General features: G+C 41.1%; 1 protein-coding gene across 3 annotated transcripts in view; it reads left to right on the forward strand.

The window, feature by feature from the left end:
* The window catches only part of llgl2 (LLGL scribble cell polarity complex component 2), a 46,097-nt gene that overhangs the window by 27,082 nt on the left and 5,429 nt on the right, over positions 1-13,586 (forward strand). For all 3 annotated transcript variants that reach the window (XM_085283620.1, XM_085283619.1, XM_085283621.1), the window contains exons 3-20: positions 729-822; positions 2,287-2,368; positions 2,514-2,629; positions 3,040-3,198; positions 5,135-5,297; positions 5,381-5,510; positions 5,595-5,649; positions 5,837-5,991; positions 7,494-7,705; positions 7,995-8,062; positions 8,146-8,299; positions 9,339-9,443; positions 10,992-11,087; positions 11,591-11,787; positions 12,682-12,829; positions 12,915-13,062; positions 13,182-13,298; positions 13,384-13,550. In XM_085283620.1, coding sequence (XP_085139746.1) covers positions 729-822; positions 2,287-2,368; positions 2,514-2,629; positions 3,040-3,198; positions 5,135-5,297; positions 5,381-5,510; positions 5,595-5,649; positions 5,837-5,991; positions 7,494-7,705; positions 7,995-8,062; positions 8,146-8,299; positions 9,339-9,443; positions 10,992-11,087; positions 11,591-11,787; positions 12,682-12,829; positions 12,915-13,062; positions 13,182-13,298; positions 13,384-13,550 — 2,366 coding nt within the window. The remainder of the gene's footprint in view (positions 1-728; positions 823-2,286; positions 2,369-2,513; positions 2,630-3,039; positions 3,199-5,134; positions 5,298-5,380; positions 5,511-5,594; positions 5,650-5,836; positions 5,992-7,493; positions 7,706-7,994; positions 8,063-8,145; positions 8,300-9,338; positions 9,444-10,991; positions 11,088-11,590; positions 11,788-12,681; positions 12,830-12,914; positions 13,063-13,181; positions 13,299-13,383; positions 13,551-13,586) is intronic.

Genomic DNA, 13,586 nt, shown 5'->3' on the forward strand with positions numbered 1-13,586 from the left:
TTCCAACATTACTGTGCTGTGTGGATGACCCTAGTAGTTATGAGTAAATGCTTTCTTTTTTTTTTTTTCTTTTTTTTTTTTTTTAACCCCTCAGCCGTAGAAAGCTGGTTAGGGGTTGTCATTACCCTGCCCGGCAAGTTGGCAGGCGGTGTGGATTGTTGTGAATGTGATAATGCAAGCAGAATTGCAACCATAGGTGTATCTACTAAAGTTAGACCAGTTTGAATCTCAGTGACTCAATGTCATGTTTTGTAAATGTGATAACTCAAAGTACTAAATGTAGCATATGTGACTCAAGTCACGTAGGATATATTTTTACCACTCCCTGCCACCAGTATTTTTACATTTTGTTTTGAGTCAAGTTCTTATTTTTTGCTCTTGCATATACAGACTGATAGCGGCCGCAGCCTGGCAGAGTACGCCAAATGTACAAACATAGTAGTTGGTCATGTCCGTGGGTTCTAGACTTAATTTTCCAGACCAGTAAAACATCCAGTAAAAGCGTGATATATTGGACTGGGGAGCCAGTGAAATAAATATAAATATTAGACACTGCTGCTGACTGTTAAACTCTGATTAAAATCATTAGCTGTGAATTCTGACATTTATTGAGATGTATGAGGGCATTTCTTAAAGCTGGTATTGTTCTGTACACTCTTGTCTCTGTCCTTGGCTCTTTTGTCAAAGTTCTTTCTCACCCTCATCTTTTCACTCTCCTCCTCAGACAGTGGAGCATGGATTCCCCCACCAGCCCAGTGCTCTGGGCTACAGTCCCTCCTTGAAGCTGCTGGCCATTGGCACTCGCTCCGGGGCTATCAAACTGTATCCATCACTCTGTTAAATGTTCAGTTTCTATGCCATATGTTAAAACAAGATCTAGAGTGTAATTAAAGTGGTGGGTGGGTTCGTTTTGAGAGAGGTCAACTTGAGTCTAATAACAGATTAAATGTCATGTTGAGGCTGTCATTTTTAGCATCTACATGGATGTTAAAATCACCCACAATAATTATTTTATCTGAGCTGAGCACTAAATCAGATAAAAAGTCTTGAGAAATCAGACAGAAACTCAGTGTAAGGCCCAGGTGGATGATAGATGATAACTAATAATAACAATAATAATAATAATGTATACTTTATTGATCCCCGTGGGGAAAATCCTCTCTGCATCTAACCTACTCACTCAGTGAAGCAGTGGGCAGCCACTGGGTGCCCAGGGAGTAGTGTGTGGGGACGGTACCTTGCTCAGGGGTACCTCAGGGTACAGAGGATTCGAACCCCCGACCTTCTGATTATGGGGACCACCACTCTACCTAGAGTTATCCCTGCCCTAATAAGACTGTTATTTGAGTTTTTCAGCTGGGGTGGACAAGGCTGAGCATCAGGCTTTCAAATGAATTAAAACTCTGTCTTGGTCTTTGGTTGATTAATAAGCTGGTGTTGAAAATTGCTGCCACACCTCCTCCTCGGCCTGCTTCAAGGTTTCAGATAGAATGACTCATTCATTTAAGCTAACATAATCATCCTGCTGTAACCAGGTTTCTGTAAGGAAGAGTAAGTCAATTTGTTGATCAATTATTAAGTCATGTACTAACAGAGACTTGGAGGAGAGAGACCTAATGTTTAATAATCCACATTTCACTGTTTTACTCGTGGTGCAGATGTGGATGCTGTATGTGGAGTCTCTAATTCAGTGATCTTGGCCTCCAGAGCTGCAAATAGGCTACATATAGTACAAGTAGGATTACTGCTAAAGGAGGCTGAGGAGTAACTAAACATGTGACACAACAAGCAGGAAAGTGTAGGAGGGACAGGTGAAGAGGCCATGCTGCTAGCGAGTCCTTAAAGACACAGTGAGTGAATACTGTGACTATAAATTAGCAAGTGAATACACAGAGTGTGTGCTTTGGATGAAGCATGTGAAGATTACACTATGAAATAAATAAGTTATCTATTAGTTTTTAATTAAATTGCTGCACAAAAACACCACTGTGTGTTGGACCAGGAAGTGATCCTCTACTGCAGAGAGAGGGAACACCAAGTGACAGCGCCACCCAAAGGAGAGAGGAGGTCTAAGTTGTGACTTCTAAAGCAAGAAGATTTCTGGCTCTAATTCTCTGTACATAGTATCTTGGCGTCCCCTCAAACACTGAGATGCCTCCCTGAAATTAGGACTTAAAGTTTTGGATTTCTCTGTGTAAAATAGACCATCTTACTAAATGTGCATTAGCTTAGCTCTTCCCAGTGTGCTAGTATGATAAATGGAGTCTGTGCTTAACCATTGTTCAGATATGGAGCTCCAGGTGTGGAGTTCATGGGGCTACATGATGAGAATGCTGCTGTCACACAGGTGCACTTCATGCCCCACCAGGTAATGTTTGATATAAATCACACAACATAGAATGCTAGCAGAATTTTGTTTTATTGAGCTTGCTTGTACTATAGTGCTGTTCTCAATAGTGTGTATCAGGGAATACATTTTATTATATCTCTGATTATTTGTGACTCTTATTCAGGTTGAGCTGGTTACTTTGCTGGATGACAACAGTTTGCACATGTGGACTCTAAGAGGACACAATGGACTTTCGGAACTTCTTGAAATAGGACGCTTCACGCTGACTGGACCACCTGGGTAAACCACATATTTCCACCTATCATTTTCCTTTCTCCACAGTAACCTTTTTGAGAAATGGCCTATTGGCCAGAGGGGCCAATGGTGCGATATGGCAGCCTCGCTTCTGTCAGTCTGCCCCAGGGCAGCTGTGGCTACAACTGTAGCTGCCTCCACCAGTGTGTGACTGAATAGTGGAATTGTAAAGCGCTTTGGGTGCCTAGAAAAGCGCTATATAAATGCAATCCATTATTATTATTATTGTTATTATTATTATTATTTGACTTGTTAAGTTAAGTAAAGCCAGATAAAGAAGAGATATGAATATGTAGAATTTGCTTAGTTGTACAGGTCACAGGACATCTACCCATGCCTTTGATCAAAAAGTTGCCAAGTGATGCCACTTTTCTCCTTCCTCCTCCTCCTCTCAGTGCCCCTCCAAGCGTGACCAGAGTGACAGCAGTACTGGCCCACTCCTCAGGTGAGCTGCTGCTGTTGGGGACAGAAGGTGGACATGTATTTGTAGTTGAAGTTCCAGGATTCAGAGAGCTGGAAGAGAGGAACATCAGCCTTGACCAAATTGCCAGCAGGTAGGCAAATTAAAACACATGTTACAGACAGTTGCATACTATATGCTGCTAAGGACTATGACAGTTGTTAGTTTCTGCAGCATAGACATAAAAAAAAAAAAAAAAAAAAGTGAAACTGCTAAAGTTACTAGAGGGAGTTTTTTCTGTTTGAAAGCACCTATTGTTGCGTTAGTTTTGTTGTTTTAAAATTTTGTTTTCTGCTAGGAACAAGAAATATCCTTCTCGTCACATAAAATATTGTATTTAGCTGCTGTTTGCACTTGTGGCTGAATGCTGGATAGAGCAGATTGTAGCTCAACTAGGGATGGGTATTGATAAGATTTTCACGATTCCGATTCCATTTTCGATTCTGTTTAACGATTCGATTCTTTATCGATTCTCTTTAAAAAAGGAGAACACTAAGGTCGATTAGCTTAGAACTTTGTTTTATATCTTCTCTTTGAACAAGATAGAAATTTAGGAGTAACATGGCCTTACAAACCCAACAGTGAGATCTTAAGAGATCCAGCCTACGGCTCTTCAATGGAGTGTCACAGGGTCCCCGGGGGAAAAATGTAAAATAATAAAATAAATATTCTTCTGTAGCAATAACAAAGTATAACATAAATTATTCTGTAGCAATTACACAAGAATATCCAGTAATGTCCCTGCCTACAATTAAACACACTTACCGAAAATCGGGGCATCTGCTGTGGCAAACGGGTGCAAACCTTTTACCACAAACTTAGTCACTGCTCGGTGACATTCGTCTATCCTGGCCTGAAAGGAGATTTTACCGGTAGACTGCAGCGAGAACTGCCAGCATCTGAGCCAGACTCTGTCTGTCTCTCTCATCATGGTCACTAAATGCACAGTAATGGCAGGTTTTGTAATAAGGCAGATCGCGCTAACATAATATGCACTGTTAGCTGATTATTTACCTGCCGCATTAACGGGAGAGGACGTGCAAACGTTACCGCTGCTGCTGGGTTGAGATTCACGAGTCCGGAGCGGAATTAAAAACACGACATTCAGTTAAGGTCATCACGTGTTTTGTCAGCAAATGCTTTTGCATATTCGTAGTGTTTCCTCCCTTAAATGAAATATCTACTTTTCAAGTTTTGCAAGTTGCCCTGTTGTCATCCGTTCTCGTAAAGTATAACCAAACTTTTGAGCATTTGAGCCGCCATGTTTCCTGCCCGGTAAATGAGGCTCCACAACGTGGTGACGTCATTCGGGGCGACTGGAATCGATAAGGGTATCGTTTGCAAAAATGGCAAACAATTCCAAGGAATTGAAACAGTGGGAGCTGGTTCTCAACAAGAACCGGTTTTCGACACCCATCCCTAAGCTCAACACTACAGTTTGTCTGGAAATTTACATTATTCTTTAGTAGGGCTGTGCGATATGACCAAAATCTCATATCCCGATATAAAACCTCTGTCGCCCCGTTTTACCGTCGTTGTTGCTAACGACAACCCATAAAAACAGGCGCTTGTCCGTCCGTAGTGTGGTTATATTAAATATAAGAGAAAGAGAAATGAATATAGCCACTACAGTGACCATCAAAACGATGAACAAATATTGCCGTAAACTGTTTATTTTGCGACACCACGAAACAAACGATAGCGTAAAATGAAACGACAGACGTTTTTATATCGTCATCCGATATATATCGTTATATCGAACAGCCCTATTCTTTAGTCACTTTCAGAGCATGTATTACAGTGGAAATGAGTACTCTGTACATTATAAATATCAGTCTGCTCACTTCAAGTGTTTAAAAAAGTGTTCCTGCTAAACTGCTGTCACACAGTATCAGTGTTGGGGAGTAACATTTTAAAAGTAACCTTCCCAACACTGCACAGTATAATAGAATATATTGCCTGTCATCCCCTGTGCATCAATAATAAGACTGATATTCTCTTGAATTATTTCCTCTGCTTGTTGTGTACAGCGTACCTGATGACTACATCGGTCGCAGAAATCTAGAACACGTTGAGGCCTTACAAGAGAACCCGGTCGATCCAGATCAGGTCATCATTGGCTATGGACGTGGCCTCATGGTCATCTGGGATTTGGAGAAAAAACTTGCCATCCAGCACATTCCTGCCACACAGGTACCTGTCATGTAACGTACGCCTGAACAGAACACCAGCTGCCAGTATATAAACTGACTGAATACTGTGTAATCTATCCATAGCAACTGGAGAGTGTGTGTTGGACTGAGGACGGAAAGTACATTCTGAGTTCACACAGCGATGGAAGCTATTGTCGATGGATGGTGGGGGGGCAGGACACGAACGAGGAAGAGAAATCAGACATTCCTTATGGTAAAGAGGAAGCTCTCCACTGTTTTATTAATCATAAAGTAAAAAGGTTTAGGCCTCATGGTTACTTGTGTTTTATAATTGCAGGACATTTTCCCTGCAAGGCCATTTCTAAAATAGTTCAGCTCCCTACAGAAGAAGGGTAAGATGACGTCATCCACCGGTGAAATAAATCTTTTTGTCAGCTTCCTTCAGTGAAAGTGATGTCGTCACCTTTCTAATATTTAACTTCTCAGATATGTTATGTGAGCCGCTGTTACACATTAATCACTGAACAAATGGAACTGAACTTGAACCTTGTGTGTACGTATGTTTGCGTGTTTGTGTAGGCCTCCATTCCTGCTGTTCAGTGGTGGTATGCCCAGGGCCAGTTATGGGGACAGACACTGTATTACAGTGATCCATGGTAAAAAACACGTGGCCTTGGACTTTACCTCCAGGATCATCGACTTCTTCGTCATTAGAGATGGACCGGAGCACACAGGCAGGCCACACACACCAACAAACTGGCAACAAAATTACAGCACATTTAAATATGGGACTCTTAAAGTATTTGACAGCATTGAAGATCTATGTTCCCCAGTCTCTGATGTTGTTAGGTCCTATAAAGAGTGCACAAACATACTAAATACACAGGGGAACACTGCTTCAGTGTTTAACTTACTTAGACTTTGTTACTTTGTTGCTGTGTAGAAGGACGCAGTTATAATAAGTGAACAAACATTAATGAATACAGTTTAAATGCCAAAACATATTAATCATGATATTGATGTTATTTGGGGGGAATACTCATAAACCAAATGTAGAAAAGACAAATGATGTCAAATCCCCCATTAGAAAAAAAATAACACTCAATAACAGTCAAGAGTTTTTGGGCCTATCAGAAAGTGAATGACATCAGTTAATTGCTTTGAACCATGTAGTGCTATTTGTTATGTCACAATTGGCTAAAAAGTGATAACAAGTAACGGTAGGTGATGTAGTTAGTCAGGTAAAAGAATAAACGGCTTTATTTGAAATTAACTGAGCTGAACATGAGATGTGTCAGTCAGTAGGGTTGGAATTTTGCATATGAGCTAGCTTGGCGAGTTAAATATTTGGATAAAAACAACAAAACAGTTTTACAGCACATGATCCTCAGGAGCAGAGGAATCACTCTTTCTGAGGGAACAAGTAGAGCGTACTCTTATACCAACCAATACTGTACCCAGGTGTTCCCAATCTCTGATCACCTGACCACACCACACACAGACAAAGGCTACGTTCACACTGCGGGCGAAAGCGCATCAAATCTGACTTTTTTGACCCTATGCGACCCATATCCATGTCATATGAATGCTTCCTGGCCATCCAGTGTAGATGTTAGTGAAACTGTTGGGAAGACAACGTTGGAGGAACGTGAACATTTTATTTGTACTGTATAATCTGCAGATTCTGACAGAAATTTCCAACTATCTTTTGAACCACCGCTCCTCTCTAAAACAGCAATAAGGATCATTATTAGGCCATTTGTAAATAACAAAATAACTTTATAACTTAAAGCAAAATTGGGAAACGTAAAGTCCGAAACAAGTCTTTATATTAAGGCCATCGGTCAAACAATACTGTTGCTCTGGGTCTAAACAGCGCGCGTTGTGTGTGACGTCTTCTTTTGCGTATGCGGGCGCTTGAGGGTTCACACTAGAGCGCGTTTGCTGTCACATTTTATTTGTAGTGTGAACGAGCAGACAAAAACATCGGATTTGATCAAAAAATTGGAATTGAGCATCAAGACCTGCAGTGTGAACGTAGCCAAAGACAACTTGCCAGATAAGGCAAGGTTACCACAGTTTGAATTGACACGGGTTTGTGTAAATTTGAACATAACTCTCTTGTGTAATTGTAATTTATTCATCACAGCAGCCCAGAAAAATGAGAGTAGTTTTGACAAGAGACACAAGCGTATCCCAGATCTCAGTTTATTAGCTGCTGTGTATCTTCCTGCAGGAGAGCCCAGTGCCCTGGTTGTCCTGGTGGAGGAGGAGCTGGTAGTTATTGACTTGCAGACTGAGGGCTGGCCCATCATACAGACTCCTTACTTGGTCCCCCTTCATAGTTCAGCCATAACATGCTCACATCATGTCTCCACCATTCCCCTCAAACTGTGGGAGAGGATCTTCGCTGCTGGAAAGCATCAGAATGCACACTACTCAAAAAAGGTAAAAATCTTTGTAAATTGAAAATAATGTCCCGTCATATTTATATTTCTCTGACTGCATGACAGGTTTTCACTTTTTCTGTGAATCTGTAAAAACACAGGTTATACAGTCACCCCATTAAGTGCCAATATTATTACTGATGGGATATGTTACCACTGTATGAGACTCTAAAGAATCCCCTAAAAGGCTGTTCATCATAACTTGAATGGTGCATCTTGAATATAAGATGATGGTTGAGGACATCAAGTTTTCATACTGTTTTCTTACTAATTTTCTTTCTTCGTGTCAGCCGTGGCCAGTAACAGGAGGTCAGAACCTGGCCCCAGATCCTCCACAGAGAGATCTGCTCCTCACGGGGTTAGTACGGTTGCCTTCATTCACATTTATTGAAAGGTCTTTTTGAAGTTGTAAAAATTATTCTAACGCTGCTGTGTATATAGGCATGAGGATGGCACAGTTCGTTTCTGGGATGCATCAGGAGTCTGTCTCTATCCCATGTACAAGCTGAGCACAGCTGGAGTATTCCACACAGATGCTGACCCCAATGACAACATGAACCAAGGGACTGAAGGAGAATGGCCTCCATTTAGAAAGGTATGTTTTTCTAATCTATAGAAAAGAACATTTTCATTTATATTTTAAGGTGAATATAAAGAAATGTCACGACACTGGGACTTATTTTAAGTATTATTCAGGTATTCTATCACAAATTCCATCAATTAGTTGAGTAATCGAATAATGAGCAATGATAAATATTCAAATAGAAAAAACACAGGTCTTTCCAAATGAGCTGCTCGTTGGTTAACATTTTATAAATGGCAAGGTTTCCAAGTTTGACCGCATATAACATTTCTCAACAAAACTAGAACTAGAATATTAGAATTCGTGTGTGTGTGTGTGTGTGTGTGTGTGTGTGTGTGTGTGTGTGTGTGTGTGTGTAATTTTTTTTTTTTTTTTTTTTTAAAGAAAAAGTGTTCTTAAATGCAAAAAAATTATCAATGGGCAATTTTGAATCACTAAAATCAGAATACTTTAATAATTCCTGAGTAAACTATGTATACATAACCCCACTAAGTGCATGTCTTTGGGCTGTGGGAGGAGCGCACTCCACACAGTAAGCTTCTGGCCAGATGGTTATTTAGAACCCAGGACGTGCTTGCTCTGAGGCAACCATGCTAATGAATTTATAATTAATCTTAATTAGCATTAAAATTAACATAATCTTTTACAAGTACTAACCAAGCCCAGCTTGTGGGGATAGGTTAATTGGATAATCCAAATTGCCACTAGGTGTGCATGTGCGAGTGAATGTGAGTGTGAATGGTTGTCTGTCCCTATGTGTTGGCCCTGCGACAGACTGGCGACCTGTCCAGGGTGTACCCTGCCTCTCGCCCTATGACAGCTGGGATAGGCTCCAGCGCCCCCCGCGACCCTGAAAAGGATAAGCGGAAGCGAATGGATGGATGGATGAACAATCTTTTTACATTATTTTACTTTAAATTAACAGCAGTTATTTATTTTAAGATTTATGTAAAAGAGGAATGTTAATCAAGGTCTTGCATAGCAGCATATTAGGCAAAGCTGGAAGTAGAGGTGTTACTCTAAATTTCACCCTTGTCATGTTTCTGTTTAGGTTGGCTGTTTTGACCCCTACAGTGATGACCCAAGGCTCGGCATCCAGAAGATCCATCTCTGCAAATATAGTGGTTATCTGACTGTAGCTGGCACTGCGGGACAGGTGACTATTGAGAATTTTACAACAGACCTATGTCATGTTGGGCTAAGTCATATCTCTGATGTAGAGTAAGTTAAGCACTTAACTTACATCAGTAAGGTAAACTCTTACTTGTCAAGTTAGAGTTAAGTTTTAAGAATTATACTTTGCTAGTAAGTCAGTATATATGACATTATGCACTCCACACTGTATATAAATGCCACTTGTTTTGCACATATTCAACTCTGTATATTTTATATATTTTATTATTATTATTATTATTATTTTATTTTATTTTTTTACTATTTAATTTGTAAAAATGTGTATACACACACACACACACACACACGTAGGAAAATATTTAGTATACACATCCAGAAATGCATACACTATTATATATTGTACATATATTTATTAGTTTCAGGTTGGCCATTCTTGTATTTTGCTCGTTTGTGTTGTTGTGTTTGCACATCTCTGTTGCTTGTGGGGCTCGCACACAAGAATTTCACTCGCATGTGCTGTGCCAGTGTGCCTGCACATGTGATGTGACAATAAAAAGTGATTTGATTTGATTTGATGATAAAGCCTGCTCTTGACCTTTGACCTTCTGTAGAAGTTTGAGAGAAATTTAGATTTTTCTGTTGATTCTTACGCCCTCTTGCATATGTAGGCGTAGTAGAGCTTAAGAAGTCAGTTTTTTCACGCTCAGTGTTGAATTTATTTATATTCATAAACACTCTTTTCCCTCAACCAAAGCATCATGCTGCCACCACCATGCTTCAGTGCAGGGATTGTAATGGCTAGTTTCCTCCAGGCATAGTTCTTTGGCTTACAGGCTAAAAAGTTCAATCTTTCTCTTATAAGACCAGAGAATTTTGAGTCCTTTAGGTGCTTTTTGGCAAACTCCAGGTTGGCTGTCATGCTGTGTCATTTGTATCCAGTAAGACTCCCCCATGCTACACAAGCCTACCTTGGAATATATGCAAGAGAAGTGTAACTAAAGCTATACCGGCAGTGTTGAGGAACCAGAAGACAAGAAGGCATAAGTGCACAAGGTATGAGAATATGGGGTTGTTGGAATGCTACTACCAAGGAATCCCAGTGGAAGGGGTTACAGGAAGTGGATGTGGGACCTATGGAATCACACCCAACATCTAGACTAACAGCAAAACAACTAGTAGCTCAGTGTTCAAATAGCTGGAAGAAACTACTCACAACTAGAGATCAACGAGGTACAACACAAATGCTATGCCAAGGGTTGGCCAAAACGTCATTTCAAGGGGGGTGATGTCACCAGGTCCAAGTACAACTTATCATACAATTGTGTGTGTGATAGGATCATGGCTGAACTGGAAAACTGGACCCTCTTTGGCTGATTAACTAAGAGTGCATAAAGTACCTCTTGAAGTTCTACAAGAAGATGTGAATGCAATATTACAGACAATCCTTATTGTCTAAGTTTGAAGGATAAAGACTGTCCGCAGACCGAGTGGGGTGTGTGTGTGTGTGTGTGTAGGCCTACGTTGATATCACATTATTGTGATTATTCCCACTGTTATTTTGACTTTGCAGATCCTAATGTTGGAGTTGAATGACGAGGCAGCAGAGCAAACCGTGGAGGCTAAAGTTGTGGATTTGCTGCAAGGTCAAGAAGGATTTCGATGGAAGGTAAAGAACAGAACTGATTACTCGCTATGTTTGTTTATGTTTTTACAGTGACATGCAGCAGCTGTAGACATTATGAAGGACGGATCTGGCCACTGTAACGTGACCCGTATGTTTTAGGTCTCCAACAGAGTTTTCATTCTCTACAGATGCCTCCCCCAAAAAGTGTTTTTGCAGTCTGGCACAAAAATGATTGAATGAAAAATTTAATTAATGCAACTTTGCAACCAAGCTAAGTAGCATTAATAACTAAGAAATCCACCCTCTTGTCTAAATAAGGTCAGTTGTACTTCCAGAAATAAGCAGCAGCCAAAACTCAAAAGTTGAGACTTTGCAGAATCCAGAAACATATACAGCATACAAAAATAGGTGATCTAAAAAGGCTTTAAATGCTGCATTTAGAATAACTAGCTTACTATGTGTGCTCTGAAGGCTATCATAAAACCTTTCTATTGTTACACCGTCAACTACATATTCCAGCATTTGATAGTCGTCTTCCTTCACAGGGCCACACTCAGCTGGATATCCAGGAAGACCCAGTGATGTTTCCTGCAGGCTTCCAGCCCTTTGCTGTTGTCCAGTGCCAGCCCCCAGCTGTGGTCACTGCTCTCACACTGCACTCAGAGTGGAAGCTGATAGCCTTTGGCACCAGTCATGGGTTTGGGTTATATGACTACCAACAGAAGAACAGTGTCCTGATCAAGTAAGGAGAAGCATTAAGAAAGATGTGAAACATGTGTCTGTACTGTGTTTACAGCTTCCAGGAAATCTGTTTCATGTTAGTGGATGTGTTTTAGCCATCATTTTCTTTCGTAGTACAAAGAAGCAAGTTGGATGTAACCAAGCTTTCAAACTTGCAAAATTTAAAACTGATACAACCATTCGTTTACTACTGGGTAGAAAATTCAATTCAGTTCAGTTCAATTTTATTTATATAGCGTCAAATCACAACAGTCGCCTCAAGGCTGTATATTGTAAGGTAGACCCTACAATAACACATACAGAGAAAAAAAAATCATTTATTGTCTTCTGGAAACGCCACACACCCAGATGGTGGATTCAAACCTTCCTGCTGCGAGGCAACAGTGCCAACCACTACCTGACAAAACCTGATCCAAAACAAATCTAAACCATAATGGCTATCATAATAACAGTTACGCAAACAAACTCAAGACAGTCCATGACAGCGACACACACCTGCCCTCTGTGGCTCTCAGCAGGTCACTCTGACCTGCAGACTCATGCAGCTGGCCTTAGTACTATCTACCACCCACTCCTGAGACTGCATCAGCCCAGATACCACCCAGTGATCCATCAGTTATCACTCATGCATCAGGCCCAGGTCCCAGCTGTCATCCATCATGTTCAAAGGAAATCTTCAGTTTTAACACAGTACAAGTGATATAGGGATATAATATTTACCTAGGTGGATATTCCAACCTAATATATCAGTCACTCATGCTCAAGTCACCGTACATGTTATGAGAAAAACTGTAGCCTTGTTGTGTCTTTGTTTGTTACATTTTAGGAGTAAGCAAAGTATTTGTGCAGCTGTCTGCATATCATATGTGCTCATATTGTGTTTTCAAACTTTTAGGTGCACACTAAACCCCAGCGATCAGCTGGCCATGGAGGGTCCTCTGTCCAGAGTGAAGAGCATAAAGAAATCCCTGCGACAATCCTTTAGACGAATCAGACGTAGCAGAGTCTCTCTAAGAAAACAACATGTTAACACTGCTACTAAGGTAGAATCATAAAAAGGACTCTGCTATCTGTTCCGTGTTTCTCCGTTGTCGCATGTGTTATATATATTGATATCTGCCTAAGCAGCTCCAAGAGGCAAATGCTCGTCTGGAGGCTGAATTGGCAGAGATGGAGCTGGCTCCCGTCCAGAGGAAAATTGAAGCTCGCTCTTCAGACGACTCTTTCACTGGCCTAGTACGGACGCTCTACTTTGCTGACACCTTCCTCTCTGACAGTGAGTTGGCGTGTTAAACGTGTACTATAGTACGTAAACAGCACTTGCTACAGAAATGAATAGTGGGCAGAACTTTGGGTTGTTTCCATTTCCTTACGTTTCTCCTCATTTTCTTGTAGGTTCACATAACACACCCTCCCTATGGGCAGGGACCAATGGTGGCTGTGTGTTTGCCTACATGCTTCGCCTTCCTTCTGTCGAGCATAGAGCAGATGAGCCTGTCACAGCTCAACTATGTAGGTTTAACATTGTGGTGGCCTGATCTCTCAGCTCTGCCTTCCTCTTGTAAAGTTGTCTCTGATTTGCGTCCTTTATTTTCAGCCAAGGAGATTCAGCTGATGCACCGCGCTCCTGTTGTTGGTATTGTGGTGTTAGATGGACATGGGGCTCCTCTCCCTGAGCCCCTGGAGGTGGCTCACGACCTGGCTCGCGCACCTGATATGCAGGGCTCACACCACCTCCTGGTCGTGTCTGAGGAACAGTTTAAGGTTAGACTTGGAGCACTAGGGTTGCAGTGGGTCATT

The sequence above is a fragment of the Mchenga conophoros genome, linkage group LG8, assembly GCF_057382185.1.
Source record: "Mchenga conophoros isolate Kocher_MC1m ecotype Shallow Benthic linkage group LG8, M_conophoros_male_GT1.1, whole genome shotgun sequence".
NCBI lineage: Eukaryota > Metazoa > Chordata > Actinopteri > Cichliformes > Cichlidae > Mchenga > Mchenga conophoros.